The following is a 19,435-nucleotide window of genomic DNA, read 5'->3' as shown; positions in this document are numbered from 1 at the left end:
GGGTGACCTTGGATCTGAAGTGAAATCATTCGGTCATTTTTGGGGTTGTACCCTAGCACTGCTTTGCCCATTCTTCTGTTTACTATGAGAGCGACCCCATTCCTTCTCGGATTCGTGCCCACAATAAAAGACATAATGGTCGCCAGAGTTAAATTCTCGCACTCCGGTCCACTTGAGCTCGCTAATACTCAAGATATCAATGTTCAATCTGTCCATTTCTCGCTTGACGACATCCAGCAGCGCCCGTCGAATATCAGTTGTCTCTTTATCACTGCTTCTACCGTAGGACGAGTGAATGCGCAATGCGAATGGAAAGGACCCGGTTACGAAATCGCTTTGAATTCTATAGCTAGCGAACACACGCGCGCGCGCGCGCGCGCGAACACACACACACACACACACACACACACACACACACACACACACACACACACACACACACACACACACACACACACACACACACACACACACACACACACACACACACACACACACACACACACACACACACACACACACACACACACACACACACACACACACACACACACACACACACACACACTTTTATGTATGCCAAGGGACTCCTTGAAAACGCTGGTTCGTATCATTTTTGAACTCGCAGGGTGTGTTTCTTTACGATGCAGTATCTTCTGTGTTCGTAGCCTCCCTCGCGCGTGTTCTCGTCCACAATTTTTTTTGTGTGTGGTTGTTACTGAATGCCTGGTTGGCTCGACGCGCGCATAAAATGTGTATACGTATGCCTGCATTGCTTGCATCCGCCAGGCCTACACACGCGGCGCACTTGGATAGCAAAATAAATGAAAAAAAAAAAAAAATTGCTTGCGCCGGGACTTCACGTGATCGCTGCTGCGACTAGCTTGCTTACAAGTGGCGTAACAAAACCAGTGCACAGATATATATATATATATATATATATATATATATATATATATATATATATATATATATATATATATATATATATATATATATATATATATATATATATATATATATATATATTAGTGACAACCTTCTGTGTGCTGTCCCTTTCGTATGCGCGGGAACAGACATGGGAACACGCATGCATTCTTGTTGGGAAGTAATCTGGGTGCATCACGGAGCAGACCGCAAGTTTTCATCCCTACCCTCATCCGTTCCCTCACAGTGCGTTTCGAGCCTCCGCCGATAGGAAAGTGTCTATCCACACTTGCTAATCGCGGAGGACGTGCGACCAGGGAGTCGCTCAGCTCGACCGTTGTTCACAGTTGTAAATGCGACCCGCGGGCCGCTTTCCACACTTGTCTATTTTCACTGTTCACCACATAGAGTGAAGCGAACTTTCGTTAACTTCAGCTGAGTCGCTGATTGGTTACCGGTTTGCGACCAGCAGTCGCAAAGCTGGAAAATGAAGCAGTGCTCGAACGGCCTGCGACTGTCGCTTTTCGACCAATGCGACCATTTGCGACAGTCACTTTTCGACCGAAACGGTCGAACAACCTCCGCGAGTCTCAAGTGTGAACGGGCCTTAAGGCATTATTTGCGCCTTATTGAGTCTTTCCTCAAAACCAGCTACTATTATTATTATTGTTACTCTCAACTTCTGGCAAGGTGGTTTCGCCACAAGCATAGTCGTCATGTGGCAAAACAGCCTTCGCGGATCGCAGGCTGAAGCGATTACGTAGTTCCAGAGAAGAAATGAAATGCCGCAGTAACTGCCTAACTTCTTGGTGGACACTTCATTCGCGCCGTCAGGGAAGAGGAGGAAGGTGGGAGAGAAAAAAGAGAAAGACAAAGAGTTGCAGCAGTGGAGAGCTGGGGAATAATTTCGACCACCCGGGAATCTTTAGCGTGCACTGGCAACGCACAGCACACGGGCACCTTTTGCTCGCATGCATTTTGCGTGAGGTGGAAAGGGAGAAAGTCTGGTGAAGACAGCTCGCAGTTGGGAGGTTAATATGAACGGCTGTACGGGGCGTTGTGTTCCCTGACTCCATTAAGGGTCCCCTATGACTCGTGAGTGTCAAATCAATGTGATGGGGGCTGTGGTCTCTCATCACTCTCCCACGTTTTTCGGGCTTATCCCTGGGGCCGCGGAAGACACGTAACAGAAAGTACGTCCCACAAAGAAAAGGTGGAAGCAACCTTACCGGGTACACGTGCGTCCTGCGCTGGCGTAGGAGAACACGGCAGGATGCCTAGGCGAGGTCCGGGCGAAGTGGGAGGTATCCTGGGGTGACAGTAAAATTCGACGTGTTATGAATACGTCAGGTTAACGTTCGTTAAGACCGCGCTAATAGGGTTATGAAACATATGAGCTTCAGATTTCTGCGCTGCTAGCGTTGCGATAAACCTTAGCAGCGAGGCAGGTTTTGCAGCGCCTCGAGTGCTGACAAGGCACCCATTATATAGCGTAACGAGACAATAGAACTCATCATTCAGTTGTTTTTTCATCAGCGGTTATTTCTTGATGGCTATGCAAATGATATGGCGCATCTGGCTTGCTTGATGATAAGAATTACTGTTCTGTATGGGAGACAGCACTTGCACTCGCGTTTAAGGTAACGTGCTCTTTTGCGAAAGGGAAGGCTTATTATGCCTGAAATCACGAGAAAAAAAAAAAAAAAAGACCGCGGTGTTACTTGACATGAGAAAGTAGATGTTAGGTCGCCTAGCTCTTTGCTGCACTTTTTGAGGGTGGAGCACTACTGTGGTGCACGGTTAGACATTATTCTCCCTGTCTGCTTTCCTTTCCGACCTGCCTTGCTGAACAACATTAGAGCTGAGAAGTAGATACTTTTTTTTTGTAATCTTTATATTATTGTTATTATAAAATTTATAGGACTCACAAAGTAACGATATTAAGATTTTCATTCGGCAAAATATGAGTCTCACTCACATTGCAAAAAACAAACAAACACACACACAAACAAACAAAACAAACTAATAAAAGCACCCAAGGTTGACACTTGGAAGTTACTTGGATGTAGAGAGACGGATGATTAGCAGAAACTCCGTTTATATAGCGTTGGTGACAATTGTCACCACCGGTGTCCTATGAGTTTCTTCGGATTCCTTACCTGATCGGCTTTTTTCTTTGTCGCAGAATTAATTTAACACGCTCTTCAACCGTTTCCCGAACCTTACTTTTCCTGCTTTCGCCTTCTTAATTTCTTGTTTTGCTATTTTTGTAACCACTAAACATCAATGCTTTGTGGGATGGCCTCGTGTGTTCGGGCTACAACGACCTCACAGTGGATAAAAACATGCGCTATGGCTTCACCGTTTTGTATACGGCAGGAATGTATACGTTTCGTCTGTGACGTCAGTTTTTTGCCGCTAATATTAATCTCCAAAACACTGCCATCTCTAACTGCGCTTGCGGATTGCCACATGAGCCATAGACACGCATGTGAACTGCTGGACGTCTGTGGTCAACATCGCACCCGATGTGAAATCGCTGACCATTTTTTGGAAACAGGTAGCGCTCAAGACCGGAACGTTTAGAAACCTGCTTAGAGGACGTGGCCGCGTTTCGACGCGGGCTTGACTCAGGGGAGGAGAAGCCAGTAGATGAAAGTTCGAGCTAAAGCTTGCTTTGGCTCTATGTACTCAAATAGAATCTGGAGCCTGGGACAGTTTCTGTTTCTGCGTGGAGAGTTTCAGAAATCAGTGCATCTTGTCCTTTTTTTCTCGCCGCATCAACCAACGCAACCGTCCATAGCAAGCGAGATGGGCGGCGCGACGGGCGGACGTGGTGGGCAAACGCAGTGGGTGACAAGACAATTTTGTATAAACAGATGAGGTTAGGAAGTTTGCAGGAATAAACTGGCAACAGGCGTCACAGGGTCAGAGAAATAACTCACGTTACCGACATTCTAGTGGAAATTAAGAAGAAGAAATGGGCATGGGCAGGACATGTAGGGCGAAGAGAGGATAACCGATGGTCGCTTAGGGTAACAAACTAGATTCCAAGGGAAGGAAAGCGTAGCAGGGGGCGGCAGAAAGTTAGGTGGGCGGATGAGGTTAAGAAGTTCGCAGGGGTCAAGTAGATGCAGCTAGCACAGAACCGGGTTAAGGGGAGAAATATGGGAGAGGCCTTCGCCCTGCAGTGGGTATAGTCAGGCTGATGATGATGAGGAGGCGTCACAGGGATGCATTACTTGGCGGGATATAAGCGATACATTTGTCTTCAAATTAACGTTTTGTTGGGCTGCTGTTGCTGACGGGGATGAACAGGTGCTCTTCCCATCTCAATTCCCCAGTGCTTATGTGCCCTTGAAGCGGCAACCTATGGACATTCTGGAGGTGGCTTGTGAACATGTCGCTCGGATTGGTCGCTCTATTTCGCTTTCTTCTCTCCCTTGTTTCATCTCCAGGAGTCCAAGCTGGTGGGAGGGATCAAGCCTCGCGGCCGCTACCGTAGCCGTTCCCTGTCGGCCTCTTCCACCGACAGCTACAGCTCGGGTGAGCGAGGCCTTTTCTGGTACCTTTTTTTTTCTTTTTTTTTTTTTTTTTTTTTGCAGCTTCCTCGCCGACCTTTGCAGACACGACGCAGGTGAAAATCCTCTTTTTCGAATGTCTCAACACTGTTTTTGAAAAGAAAGTGACCACCTTTGAGAAGAGTCGGTATTGGGACCTCAATGGTAGTGCTGCGATCACAAGATCTTACCCCACCATATAATTCCTTTTAACTTGGAGCTCTCTGTCAGGGGTTTTACATAAGGTTGCTACACTGGACGAACAAAGTTGTCTTTTGCGGGCCAAGAATAATTTGGCACTTGACGCTAAGTTCCATGGACAAGACATATTCATATTTTTAAGGCTTGATTACAACGCGTCCTTTTCATGTCACAGGTGCCCTTTTTCTGTGGTCTTCAAGTGATTACGCTATCCGTACACTCTGTAAGGGGGGTAAACACCACTTTGTTTTTGAAGGCACCTCCCACCCCACAATTTGTAACGATTTTTTTTTTTTTACACTGATGACTGCCATAAATAACTGCTGATTTCTCCTCTACTTCACCGCCTCCCCCTTTAGAATTATAGGCAACCCCTTAATTTCATTTCTTGGGGAAACCACTGCTTTGTATGATAGTGGCCAGAGAAGAAATGATACAGCCACCGCTCATTTGCTAAAACTGGAATTGACTATGCTCAGATGAAGAATACGCATGCATGTATATGGGGCAGAAAGAAGATAATCATGTCGAACTCGCTGGTTGGATATGCTCACTTAATCGCATAAACTACTGATTACGAAAATAAGGTACACTTATGCCATACGTTAGTGATTCCTATGCTAGCAACAGCTCTTGAAATCGGCAGGGGTGCATCCAGCAGGGTCCATCGCTGGCAGTGTTGGCTCGCGCGCTATTCATTTTGCAGAAATATGTCGAGGAGTGCGTGATATCGACGCCGCTTTCATCTTCCCCTTTTGATAGGGTAATTGATTTTACCGCGTGCTCCGTCCGACCCATGGCATGCGACTCAAGCATGCCAGCACCGTAACCAACTGCAACTAGTGGACACGCGCTGTGCTCGTTCTCTTCCTGACTGGTGGTTGCGCTCAAACACGCTGGTAAGAATGTGAGTGACGTGAGTTCACCACTGCTGTCATGCGAGACCAGGAAACCGTGGCCGTCGCGGTGCGTTTTGAAGATGTGGTAACAGAGGCGCCACCGCTTGCTCGTTCCGCGAAGCACGAAAAGAAAGAGGAAAGTGAGGAAGAAAAAAAAAAATAAAAAGAAGGAAAACGAGGCAAACGAGGATCCATGGAGGACGACAGAGGGAGTGGAGAGCGGGAATCAATTTGTCCATTTGCCGGGAGATGGCGCTACTAGTCATAACAAGGTTTCATTGGTGACGATTTATCATTCATCATGCGCGCAGATAGTGTAAGTGGATCTTTCTCTTCGCCAATTTACTTGTTTCATTAATGGGAAATCTTGTTTGTCCTCTCCGCCGCATCTTTTGTCCGATACGCAGGATACCATGTCAGCGTAGATTATACCGTCCTTCTATCTTCCGTTAGTTTACTGAAGGCTGTGCTTTATTTGCCGCCGAGTTATTTTCACTACCTTTAAACCAGCGTCCCAGCAGATGTGATGTCAGCTAACCAGGAGTAGGGTCAAAAGCTGTGCGTTTTCATAATTCGCATATTAGCACCCGTGCAGTCTCGCTCAGCGGTAGCCAAGTGACTAAAATAATTAAAAAAAATACGCGATAAAATAAACCGCCTATTTCTATCTCAGCTTTGTACTTTTTGCACAACGGCTCTGCGCGCTGTTCCTGACCGCGGCATTTGAGAGCGGCGTGACATTCGGCGGAATGCGGTGTAATCATCTCGGAAGCCATGGGCAGAATCCATTACCGGACTAAAGGGGAGAGGCGCAGCGTGTGCCGCCTCTCTCCCCTTTAGCCTGGCCATGCAGAATCTCGTTAGCTTCTTGGGACGGCCACTAGGTGGCGCCACGGATCAATACCGTGCTCATCTCGCGCGTGTCGGCCTCTGCTTCGAACTGCTTGGGCCATTGTGCGTTGAATGGGAATTCTTCTGCCTCTCTTCTGCACCAGAGCGATAGAAAGAAAGAAGGCACGCACTTGGCGCCATGGAGGAAGGCTTGGCGCCGCTACAGCGTGGCCGTGCGCCGTTTTCGTCGACGCCTTTGCAGTTTTTCGTTGACGCTTACTTGAACCCTCATTTTTCTCTCTGGCAGTTTACTACGCAGTTTTAGAATAACGCAAGCACGCTTACATACGTTAAAGTACCAGTGTAGTTAAAGGAAAATATTTTGCTGGACATTAAGCTGTTTGTCACATCCGCACATTTAGTTCAGCGTGTGTAAACGTAGACCCTAGAAGCTCAGTGGCGCCACCCGTTTGTTAGAAAGGGAATCATGTTTGTCAACAAACCGACATTTTATTTTAGGCCTGGGAGCAGAAGGGTCATTCAAAAAAAAAAAAAAAAATAAAAAAGCTGTTTGCCTGTTAAACTGAGCAAACAGCGAACATAGCACAATCGTATCAGAAAAAAATAGCGTATTTTAAATAGCGTTTCGCACTTGCGTACAACAAAGCGCGCTTGATTTTATTATTTTATTTATTTATTTATTTTTTTTTTTAGCGTACGCTATCCATGTGTATACTCTGCATACGGAACACTTAAACTTTTGTCTCTGTCACGCTGGTGCCGGTTTAGTAATTTATCGATAAAGGAGTTTGTTTTTCCTTTCAATTTTGTTTGGGTGTTTTGCGTATAGGGCTATTAAGACTATATAGTACTGTGTTGCGATGGGTCGATTTATGATTGACACATAATGTTTAAATCTAACTGTCGATCGGAAAACTATTTTACTAGGCTGGGACTGTAGGCCAGTGACTTTCGTTACATCACTTCTTGTTCTGCAAGCTGTATTTTTTATTAATCCATAGTCTACGTTGCAATGCACGAAAGGCTATTGTGTGAGAAATTGCCTAATTTTTCAGCTTTATTTTTAATGGGTACGAAGTGCTTTGCTTAACGAATGTTAAAAATGGTAATAATCGTTCATGCTAATGTGCATAATATGACCCAGTGAAAGGTATTTATCCTCGACCTCATTTAGCTTTTCGGCCTGTTAGCATGTTTCACTGGCAAAATAAAGAACGAGTGCAGGACCGATGCTCTTGTTCCACACGCTAAGGCATCTCGACATGTCACGCGAGCGTGAGCCAAGAGGAGTTAACAAGAAGAGGACTGTCACTAGCGCTCAAAATGTGTTAAAAACAGAGAAAACAATTACACGGGTTCAACGTTGCTGAACGGAGTGTGGAGCGAAAGCTTTGGCTGCGGGCGACCGAGCGTTGCATCGAACACAACCATCGTTCCGCTGAACGCATTAAAGTTCACCGGCGATTAGGTGATGATGGTAAATGCGTTTATCGCATGTAAATATGGGGGACACTTAAGCCCCGCCTTTAAGGGTATGGCGCGATAGCTAGGCTACCAGCCCACACATAAAGCCCCGCTTGAACCAAGCCGTATGAACGTGCCTTAGTGGCCTATAGAGGTAACCTGAATGCCAGGGTCCTAGCAGGCTGATTCTAACACAACCGTCTCATTTGAAACGAGACACCCAAGTTTTTCACATCCTGCTACGGTGCCGTACCGACGGCTTGAAAAGCTACAGTAGTGTAGCTCTCGCTACAAAACGGCGCGGATGAAACAAGGACAAAAAGGAACGTAAACGAACAGGACTGACGCTAACTATCAACTCAAAACGTACTGCCATCGTTTGTGTTTTGGCCAGCTAATCGAAGAAGAATTGTTGGATCATTAAAAAATTCAGCTTTTACTGCGTAAGGAATCACTGGTTATGAAGTAAAACAAAAACAAACAGAACGCGCAGAAAGTAGGGTGGGTGTAGAGAAGGGTGTATTACATGATCGAAGCTCAGATTGCATGTTTCGATGTGAGGGTAAATTTGAGTCGCACAAAGGACTATGCGGGTGTCCGTCGTGTAACTTTTTATGCCGTTATAGCTGCACGGAGGAGGCTGCTACCTGGTAAAGGCCTTCGCAGTTCAAAATCACCCTTTGACATAACGCCTTGGAGTTGGAAGTAAATTCACTTGCAGTTTGCAAGTATTCACTCTGAAAAAATATGACAAACGTATTTCATGGTGTAGGTTTCCGTGTATCTCATCTCGAGTCTTGTCCATCGGCGTTGTGTGGCGCCTTTCATTTTGCTTCGGCAGCTAGCCGAAGCAGCTGGTTAGCTATCAAAGCACAAAGCCTCGGCAACCCGAAACGCGCTACATTGTTCACGGTGCGATGGCTGACTTTAAAATGCATGTCATTTCACGTGTGCTGGAAGGAAAACGAAGACGTGATTCGATCTTTTCTCCACCTCGTGTACTTTTAGATTATGCATGCTAGGAAATCGTTGCAGGCTAGTGGCATTCCGTGATAAGTTTGGAAACGGCGTTTTATTTCCTGATTTATGACTTATTGTATAATAACTGCGGATGACGTAGACCCTCGGATCTATGGCCACGAAGGTTGTATAAAACATTGCTCAGGCACCTAACCAGCCTTTAATTATTATTATTATTTTTTAAAGAAATGCCCGAGGTAACTTTTTGTGTCGGGTGAGGTTAAGGGAGTGCCTTTCTTGCATCACTCCAAGCGGCGAAGGCGAATATCGAGGTTTTCTAGGCTGCTTACAAGGCGCTGCGTGGAATACAAAAATGCCCATGTGAGGGCGCTGTAGGTACTGTGTATAAATAAATAAAATAAATAAATAAATATTGCGGAGTGAGTAGCCATAGTGATGATCATACCAGCTCAGCAAAAGCAGGCAAGTCGAGCGAGCTGGCAAACGGGAGAGGTATCGAGGGCGCGTTTTTTCCATCCAGCCCCGGCCGTCACGGGCCTTGGCCTCGAGGTCAGGTGAGGGTAACGGTAGGGGAAGGGCTGCATTAGCGTTGACGCTTGCCGTCGCGGCCGATAAGCGGGGCATTGGAGCAAATGAGATGGGCTGCTTATCGGGCGTCGGCACTCCGGCAGGTGGAGGAGGCTGACCCGGCCCACCTACGGGCAGCGGTTGCCATCAAAAGCAATAATGGTAGATGCACGAAAGAAGAAAAAATAGATTTCCTTGCTTGGAAAGAGATGAACGTGACAGCGGTGCCCCTACATGCCATGGTTCAGAGATAGAAGAGAGGAGGAAAGAAATAACGAAAGGGAGACAAAGAAAGAGCATAAGCGATGCTCAACTACGTTCGCTCGATGTTGACGTGTTTGTGTTGCGTTGTAGTACGCGCTTTTGCGACTACGGAGCCCTGATGAGATCAGGCGCGAAAGAGCCATCAATCTCTCCTTATAGGCCGTGGGCGTTCATATATGTATGTGGGGCTTGAGCTGCGGGGAGGAGAACGTGTCGCGGGGACCGCGTTTCTTGTCCTAATGATGACGACGGCGAGTTTTCGTACCAAGCGTACTTTCGCCTGTCTCTGACGCGGCGCACACACACGCACAGCTAACGGAGCGCGCATTGATGTGAATTCTTTTACCTTGATTAATTAATTAATTAACCTCGACCAGACACTGACTTCAGAGTAATTTCCCAACACTGCCGTATTATGAACACAACTGCGCGAGCCGTAAGGTGCTGCTACCGGATTTGTGACTCACGACTACGTTTTACATCGACGGCATCTGTAATGCGGTCTATAATTTTGTGTTAAAGAGGAGAATGTCGCCGAGGTCTGAACAAGTTAAGTAGATATTTGGATAACGCAGGCAGAAACCATTGCAGAATGCGGAAGACGTTCAACGCAGCCTTACTGGTAGGGCAGTAAGCAGATGAATGTCAATTAACTAAATATTTATTTTACGCTCAGCCGGTCATTTTTCAAGGCCAGTAATTATTTTCAGATTTTTTCTCGATGTAGCTAAGTATCACCTGGGAAGGCTTTTCCATTTAAAGCATTTATGCTCCTGCGTCTGCACACCTGTAGTAGCTGGAGGCGGTTCTTTCGGAAAAGAATGATGCCAAGTTACACGATTAAGGCTCCATACACATACCTCGGAGCCCGTAAATAATAGGGCCATTTGTTTAACCTACACCAGTGCAGCAAAACTCCACTGTAGGTATAGGACAATTGCTACACTGGTGTAGCTGGTGTAGGTTAAACAATTGGCCCTAATATGAAATGTAATGCAAACAAATTTTAGAACGTGGTTAGTATTGCTGATATGTGCACATGCTGCGCACGAACAGTATTTCATTTCTTCCTCCTTGTTCTTGAAATAATAATTAAAAAAAAAATAGGAGAACCTGTTGTGCGGTGAAGCAGATGTGGTGTGCTTAGTATTTCCAGCTGTGCGATATCATTTCTTGTTGCATACCCGTGGTTTCTGCTTTCTTGTGGAACGTGTCCCGTGGACGCGTTTATTATTTTGTTTCAGAAATGGACGAATCACGGCGACTTGGAACAACGTTCAACAGTAGTACCCCAACCCTGCACTGGCGAAGCGTTTACATAAGGGAACGGAGAAGCTGTGCGAGCAAGCACGGAAATATAACATTTTATTCGGGGGTTTTGCTCAAGTTTGTGGAACGCTGGAATACTCCCCACGCCCCCTTCTCCCCTCCGAAAAAGAAATGGACAAAGAAAGCAAAGTTTGAAATTTTTCTGTATCATCTGGCCGCGCAGTTAAATCGCGGAAATACTTCTAATGTTCCCCTTTAAACGTCATTTATTTCTCATTTCCTCGATTTAAGCTATTTAACTGTCTAGTGTACAGTTATAGATCATTATTACGGCACATAAAATTGCCACAGCAAAAAGAAGATCATGGGACTTATAGTGCGACTTTTCTTTCTAACAATTAACGGCAACAGCATTGACGATGACCAGAACAACGAAGTTTTTCAAGAGAGAAGTCATCTCCGAACCACATTGTACTCTTTCATTGTGGAAATTCATCGGTACACCGACATTTATAACGAATGGAAACGCGAAGAAAAAGATTAAATATCCATATATATATATATATATATATATATAGCAAGAAAGACTTTTGCTGGCACGAATGTTTTTTTTTTTTTTTTTTTAATAACGCTGATCCAGTTTTAACGTCAAAGACGGCTGTTCATTTCTGTCATGAGGTTATAGAAGAAGCAAAATATTTCTCAGTAAATGTCATTGAATTCTTTGGCCGTGTCACACTTCCCGCTGATGTCCTTAGCGCGTCCTGCTAACACAGGAAACCCAGTACATGCGTAGAGGCATAGCTATGCGGCAGCGTCTCAGTTTCCCTCTCCGTGTCGATCACTGTGACGTCACGGAGTGAAAGAAGGAGAAAAAAAGATGGACAAAGGAAGTGAGAGAAAGGATGACGAGGAGGAGGCAAAGAGTAAAGGATATGTGCTCCTCTTCTTGCTCTGATGATGACGGAGATGGCAAATAAATAAGAAGGTAAAAATGAGACGCGATGAACGAAACACGACGCTCGGAGAAGGGCAGTGGAAGGGAAATAGAGATAGAGAGAGAGAGAGGGGGGGGGGGGAGGAGAAGAGGGAGGGTAAAAGAAAAGTAATGGAGGCGAGAAGCACGAAAAAGACGCAAAGTTTCTTCTTTCGGGCGTCTCACCTTGTTTTGTGCCGCGATGCACCAGCAGTGACCGCAGCTGTTGCTCTGCGGGCCGCACGTCGTCGTTGCATATGTGGCCCGTGTTCTCTCAGCTCTCGTGCTTGGCTGACGGCCCCGCGCACTCCGTCCGTGTTCCTGGGCACGCAGAAGTCGAGTGGCGCGCGCGCGCGGGGGATTCGGTCGTCGGCAGTGCGCGCCGCGCGAGCCGCGGTCTTTCTCAGCATCGCCCGCCTCCTCTACTACTACACTCCAGTGCTGTGGCGCGTGGCGCGCGCTTTGTGTTGTGACCGAGCGGTGAGTGCACCGGACGCGAGGGGGCGCCGCTGGCGTTACCGCTGATGCGCTCTTCCTGGTACCACCGAGTCGAAAGCAGGTGGCGCCACTTGGCATGACTTCTTCCTCCCCCCCACTCATTTTCCCCCTCCTGTACTGTTTTTGATGCTCTCGTTCAGCAGTATCCATGGGCTGGAGTCAGAAGTCGAGCCGGGATTCGTGTATAAGCGGTGTTTCATTTTACTCAAAACATTGTAATTCGAATGTATTGGCGAAAATACAGGTGGGATTTGTGTCCGAATATATGCGACTCGAATTTGGCGGCCCGACCTCGGTGGCTCAGTGGTTAGCGTGGCCGCGACGGCCGCTTTTCGATAGAGGCGAAGCGCAGCGCGCCCGTGTACTTTGCGATATTGGTGCACTTTTAAGAACCCCGGGTGGTCACACTGCCCCGAACCTCCACTGTGTCGGTCCCTATAGCCTTCGTCGCTTTGGGACGTTAAATAGCATAAAATCGAGCCGAGTTTCTATAATATGCCTTATGGCAAGCTTTCGTACACACACACACACACACACACACACACAAAAAAAAAGAAAAATGTAAGGGCATGAGGTGAGTACACTTTAGGCGACCAAATCACCCCGCAAAAAGTCGCCTACGTTCATTGCGCCGCAGCAGCATGGAATCGAACATGAGTGAGAACAAGGTCACTTGATTCCTTCGACAACACTGAAAGTACTGGACCAGAACTGTAGCTTTCATTTCCTAATTGAGTAAGCCTGCTTGCATTCATCAGATCAGGTAATCCGGCTTCAAAATCGTTGGATCTTTTACGAAGCAAAAATAAAAACTGCCCGTGGAAAGCGATGCCCAAGAGGTGCCCCTCTATTTTGCCTTTTATCATCTTTAGAATTTCAGCGTACTGACCGTCTGGCACTGCAGCTAAAGCGAGAGTCCTCTGTCGACCGGTCGGTGAACTGGTTGGAGAGGTCCAATGGCGACACCGCGTGTCCTCCCCGTATCTTCATTTCCTTCCCTGCGCTGCTTTAGAGATGCCCTTTCTCCCTTTTGCTCATTTGCTGACAGTGCTCGTTGGTCTCCCCTTGCGAGATTATTCCGGAGCCTTAGTTGAGGAAAATTGTTTATGTTCATTGGTTTTATTCTCTATCACGATCTCTTATCTTGCCTTGCCTCGTGGGACCGCCTTTCTCTAATGGGATGTTCGCGCATTCAGGGCTTCATCGCTTTGTTGGCCCCGCCTCGAGAACCGAGTGGGATTCCTCTGCGCGTAAAGAGGGAAAGGAAGGGGACCACAGCGATCCGTCTTTCGCGCCTGGATGGGTGGTTAGGTCATTTTCACCGCCGTGTGTGGCGGTATGTGGATTACTGGGAGGTGGGTTTCTCAATGTCGACTAAAACCGCAAATTGTTCCAATAAATAAAAAAAGAAGTAATTAGAAGTTCCGGGGTTAGCCGGAATTTTTCTTTATAGCTGGCCCGGGAAAAGCGTTCTTCATCGTTTCAGTGCCTTAACACATTCCAGTGCGTCAGCACGAATGAGAAAGGAACAAATCTGCGCATGCGCCACAAACGGCTTGTGCGCGCCATTGCTCAATGCACATTGAGCGGCCGCCCGAACCTTACTACATGAAACTGCGCCGCCTGTTAGGTTTTAATCCTACTAACCAACCCGGCTTACTTTTGTATAGCCTCAGAAAAATGGCACCACAGGCGCGTGAGAAAATACTTTTCCTCGCTAAATTATAAGTTCGCACTAAAGTAGGGAAAATCTCCAGTCTTCCGGACGGCTTGTGATAAAGGACGTTATAGTGAGATAGGTGCAGTGCATTACACCGTATGTGGGGAAAGAGTGACACAGTGTCTTTGTGAGGCAGTGCGGAAGGAAAGAGGAGTGAGTGATACATAGAAGAGTGGGGTTATAAGATGCTTCTCCCAAGACTGCCAAGAATGAAAAAAAAATAAATGAATTGAGCTTTTCGATTTAAATGTGTGCCTTTCTTCGGCATATCATTGCCAGCAGTGGAGTACATCAGAACACAGTTAAGGCTGGCTAACCAGCGGGCAGGTTATTTAGTGTTGTATAGTGTGTATAGTGAACTTTTTCAACTGTTACTGTTAGGCTCCTTTATTTGTTGAGAGGTTTTCAGTCCACCTCAAATAATAGTCTCGTGCACGTCTTGTCGCACATTACATAACACCGTGACGTGAATTTGCGGCCATGTTTTTTTTTTTTTTCAGAGAAATAAATAGTTAGCAGTGCTTCGTCGTGTGTGTTTGTGCCTTTTCTCTAGGAATCTGGCGCTTTCCAACCGGTTGGATGATATGCAGTTAGCTCCAGTAGCTGCTTTCCTGGAAACAACATTCATATAAATGTTTCTTCGAATGCCATTCTCGTCACCGCTGCAGCGCAAGGCATTTTGGGGCCGTTCATGGTGAAAGTGAGACCGTGCTCCGGTAACAGAAACAATTGATGGCACTGAATGATTCCGCTGGTAAAACATTGCGGGAGCCAGATTACGATACTTTTTTTTGACGCCCATGTGTCATTTCGTGTCAGTGTCTATATACTTGCATTCGACAAACCTATATACTTAACTGCCCTACGCGATTGGTGTTATATATACGCTCGCATGGTAGCGAAGAGGTGATACTCAAACTCGGCAGAGGCGCGTAAGTAGCCGAACGATGCCTTAAATATAACAGCTGCTCTTATTATTCAGGGGTTACCACGTTGCCTTCCCTACTTCGTTAATTTCAGCTTTTTGAGAGAGTATAACTAGTACTCGACGTTCAGGTAGCTATGGCCTGCGTTCCAAGAAGAGTTACGTTTTTCTGTTTAAACTGGATTTCATTCGGCTTGCTTTTTTTGTTTTCTTTTTCGGTTCAAACCAAAAGCTTCACCCCATTTATTACGAAATAAACTTGTTGGGGTTTTAAGCACCGCCTAAACCTAGTTATAGGAGCGAAAACATTTATACTTGTAACTTATAGCTTGGTAGGCTTCATGCATTGACGCGCATCTAGCTTGCTGTTGCTCGAGCGTTTAAGACATAAGTTTAATCTGATTACGTTCTCTTTGCCTGGCCAACGCTGGTTCTAAGCGGGCTTTATCAGCTGGTGATGATATGTAGCCTGAGGTTTTCGTCTCTGTTCTAGAGAGACTGAGACAACGCTCCAACACTATTCTCATTCATGGCTAAGAGCTGTGTAAATGCGAGCGTGCGCCGAGCTTCGCCTTATAACAATGTTCATGAGGTAGTGACGTCATACGTAGCTCTAGTAATGATGCCATCAATCGCATCTGTGTGACTGCAATGACGTGGCTACTGTGGTCATATCACACCAGACAGCATGGCTTGACGTCGCGAAGCGACGATGTCCCACAATGACCTTGCATGGTTCCTCAAGGTCGTTTTAGTTACAACCGCCGAAATCCGAAATTATACCTCGAGTAGTACAGGTTTCGCTCCAAAAAGAAACAATTTTCGAAAGGGTCGCGCAAATTTTGTTAATGTGACCTGCCCAGTTCAAGTGACTGGCGATCGTGACACCGCAGTATTTGCATTCACGGACTTGGACTACTGGACAGTCACTGATTTTGTTCGAATATATAAAGAGAAGTTTCTTGCGGAGATGGACTCTGTCGAATATCCTCGTTTCATATCCACTGTTCGTGGACGGACGATAACACGTAAGACTGAAAGCTTACGTTGGCTCGACTGCTCGCTCTCCGGGGCTCCTCACGTCGTTGTCTGGGTAGCTAATTCCTTTCGCACTAACAATTCGTAGCGATCGACCAACAGTTGCACGCGCATGTAATAAGCGCGCACCGAAACGGCGCACTGCCGTTCTACTCGGCTGGCTAATGCGCAGACCCTCTTTTCGAAATGGACTCACTGCGTTCCGCCGCATGCTTTTCAGGCCCTTCTTCTCGACGCCTCAGCTTGGCGGCTCGCGTCGACAAATGCACCTAGATCACATTATTTTTCTCTTCCTTTTCCTTATCAGAGGCTTCTTTTAACGAGCTTTCTTCTCGCCTCGGCGATTCCCGGGGAATGTCATTTAATGATCCTCCCTCGTCACCCTTTCTGCGTCTTCCACGCTCGGCCGCGGCCAACGGACGATCATCAAAATGGATTTTCTTCCTTCGCTGTCGGACTTTTATAGCATTTGCGTCGTCGCGGTGCCCGATCTCCGAGCGATCATTCGTGATCGGACCGTTATGATCTATTTTGTTGCATCCAGTGTGCAGCGTAGAGAATGCCGGTATGCGTCCTCCTTTCGGCAGTGCAACATGGTATACAAGTGGCCAATATGTGTACGCTTTCGTTTCGTTATAAAACCAGCGATATAGGCGGTCTTTCAACGATGTTGCATGCTACCGGCCGTATATTGCCCTTCGTGACCGTTCCAGTATTGTCGTCGGTGGTTTCTACCGTCTTTGCTGATACTTCACCAAGCGAACTGTTCGCTATATGGCATGCGTATACTTGTTGTCGGTACTGTTACTGTATGCAACCTCTGAATTCCAACAGTTTAGTGATGTTTTCGCGTTTGCATATCACAGTCATTGGTGTCGTCTCTAACCACTCCTCATTGGTAGAAGAGTGGAAATCTGGGTCGGTTGGTACGTTATGAAGATGAGATTCAGTCAAAAAGGACAAGGGCGAGAGGAAGGGCATAAAGCGCGAAATTCTAGGGGCATACTTCATCAGTATGCACGGAGATAACTGTATCAGTACTACTTCAGTACGCTTGTTGGAAAAGAATTTGCCTTCTTAGATCGTCGGCGACAGTTTCGAAGTTTTTCCCACGTAATTAGCCGGAATGTAATGCTGATTGTGTGTGCATGCTGTGTTAGTCTTGCTGGGAGGTTGCTGTTTTGAGTAAAGTAAAGTTGCTATTCAAGTCGTCGTGTTGTATGTACGTCTCTCAGCTCGTCCTTGTCCTCTTTGTTCGGTTCTTCTCTGCAATGATAGCCTGAGACGTTGTCACCTAGCGGTTAGTCACTATGTGGTGGCCATCCTTGCAATGCGTCTCGGACATAGCCGTTTCTTTCTTTCTTTTTTTTTTTTTTTTTCAGCATAGAGTGCCGGATATAAGCTTTACTAGCCCTAGTTATGCCTGCGTTTAGTCGTGGCCGTGGATTAATCACGCGCATGAATTTGTTGTTCCCGGCGTAGTTCCTATAGCTACAGCTCGTAAATCCCTCCAATTTTCTCTTCTGTGACTGAATTTCTTATTCCACGCAGTGCCTTTCCGTTCGCTAGTTACGTACGTCGGCAGTTAACCTTGCCTGTCCATCTCCGTGAGCTCCCACGCGTCATATGATGCACCCTGAACCTTTTCGCGCAATGCGGTAGATACGCTATCTGCCTCCCAGGAACCGTTCGCGAAGGAGCTTACGTGTGCTATGTGTGTATATAACGAGGCCGGCATTTCTTGTCGCTGCCACGAGGAAAGAATGACCCTGGATGAGATGAGCTTCGCTTGATGGTTGCATCCTCCCATTATGTTTTACGATGGCACATTACCGCTTCGGGGACGCTTTAATGGAGCCCCCACACGCTCTGGTCGTTCATAATTTTCTGCTCTGCGGAGAACTTGTTGACTGATAGCGAGCTTTGCCTGTTCATCTTTCCGGGGGACCGCGAGCACATTGTTTCGCACTTCGTGCCGCGCTTTAGTAAAGGCTGGCCATGTGTACGTGGCCGAAATTTCCTTGTCCTTGAAGGGCTCGTGCTTCCCTTTCGATAACTCCGCCACACCAGTTTTGTAGTGAGAGCTGTTACACGTACCGTCTTTATCAAGCGTCTGAGCCCAGGGAACCTGCTAAAAGGCTCGCTCGGTGAGCGAGCAGTCAACCACCTCTTTACTACTGTTACGCCGAATGCCTTGCTGATAAGGCTGGCAGTGCCGTTCGCGAAGCGGCATTCATTCGCCATTCGCTTCTGTGCTGTTAGGTCGAGTGCTGTCTCGGGAAACTGTTTTGCACCTGCATATTCACAGGGTTCTGCCCAGTTGGCCATCTCACAGGCCTGTTCGGGTTACAGGCGACTGCCCGTTTGTGATTTTCACATGCTAGTTCTAGCCCTTCACAGGCTAGTGCCCAGTAAGCCGTTATCTCTGGCCGAATTTAACGTAAGTTAAGCAGCAAGCTTAATTTAGCATATCTATTTTGTTTGTTTCTGTACCAAGTCTGCGTCTTTAGAGCGAACTGTTGATAAACTAATCGGCCAGGAAAGAGTATGTGAAATTTTCGATTCAGTGATTTGCTACGTATAGGTCAGAATTACTGCAAACTCAACAGAAAAGTGTATGCGACGGTTAGTTGCGTTGTGAGGCAGTGCAAAAAGTGTCCTCTCTCTTTCCGTTCTGTTTTTACGGCCCCCTTTCTGACACTTTTGAAAGGGCTGAGAGGAAGTCGTAGCTGCTTGTCCCTCCCTCGCCTCACCACTTTCTTCCTCCGTTCTCTGTCGACGCTGCCCCGTGGCGCCGGTGTCAAACCCGACTGGCGCCCGCTTGTCCGCGTCAAGACGGATACGCGCGATCTTGCCGTTGCCCACCACCGCATGGCTTCTCCATCGTGGTTGGCAGCGCTCCTCCTGACACGATTATGAGGTGAAGCCGACCGCGGCGAGCGTGTGTGGAGTATTTGAGTGACGTCAGCGGAACGTCCCGCGCGGTCTGGCCAACCGCTTCTGTCGCCAGAATAACATCAACGGGAAGACGTGGGAGCAGGGCACCGCCCGCGACCGCGCATCAGCGCAGCAAGTTTTGATTTTTGGCCCGGCACCAGCCCCGCTTGTATTATAGTGCGTGCTGTTTGAAGCCATGTATAGCTGTAAAACCTTGAAACATGTCCCACAACCATGATTTTGTGAGATTGAAGGGGTGCGCAAATATCGCTGTCCGTTTGGAGGCCGAATTTTGCTTTGCCGGATGCTTTCTGCCCTCCTTGCTTTTATACTCCTTCTTCTTATACCTCTCTCTAC

At 47.0% G+C, this 19,435-nt stretch overlaps 1 protein-coding gene and 1 long non-coding RNA gene across 5 annotated transcripts in view; one reads left to right on the top strand and one right to left on the bottom strand.

Moving 5' to 3' along the window:
* The window catches only part of LOC146178323 (uncharacterized), a 64,018-nt gene extending 51,395 nt beyond the window's left edge, over positions 1 to 12,623 (bottom strand). Inside the window, exons 1-2 of the long non-coding RNA XR_014700595.1 lie at positions 12,147 to 12,623; positions 2,157 to 2,236 (exon numbers count right to left, since the gene is read on the bottom strand). This is a non-coding gene — a long non-coding RNA (uncharacterized LOC146178323). The remainder of the gene's footprint in view (positions 1 to 2,156; positions 2,237 to 12,146) is intronic.
* LOC146178322 (S-adenosylhomocysteine hydrolase-like protein 1) overlaps positions 1 to 19,435 on the top strand; it is a 266,939-nt gene that overhangs the window by 63,885 nt on the left and 183,619 nt on the right. For all 4 annotated transcript variants that reach the window (XM_084578136.1, XM_084578133.1, XM_084578134.1 and 1 more), the window contains one exon: positions 4,386 to 4,473. In XM_084578136.1, the coding sequence (XP_084434262.1) occupies positions 4,386 to 4,473 (88 nt within the window). The remainder of the gene's footprint in view (positions 1 to 4,385; positions 4,474 to 19,435) is intronic.

This window comes from Amblyomma maculatum, chromosome 9 (assembly GCF_055883805.1).
Source record: "Amblyomma maculatum isolate TAMU_Amacu chromosome 9, ASM5588380v1, whole genome shotgun sequence".
In the NCBI taxonomy this organism is placed as follows: domain Eukaryota; kingdom Metazoa; phylum Arthropoda; class Arachnida; order Ixodida; family Ixodidae; genus Amblyomma; species Amblyomma maculatum.
The sequence above is the reverse complement of the archived record's forward strand: the minus strand, read 5'-3'. Positions and strand labels throughout refer to the sequence as shown.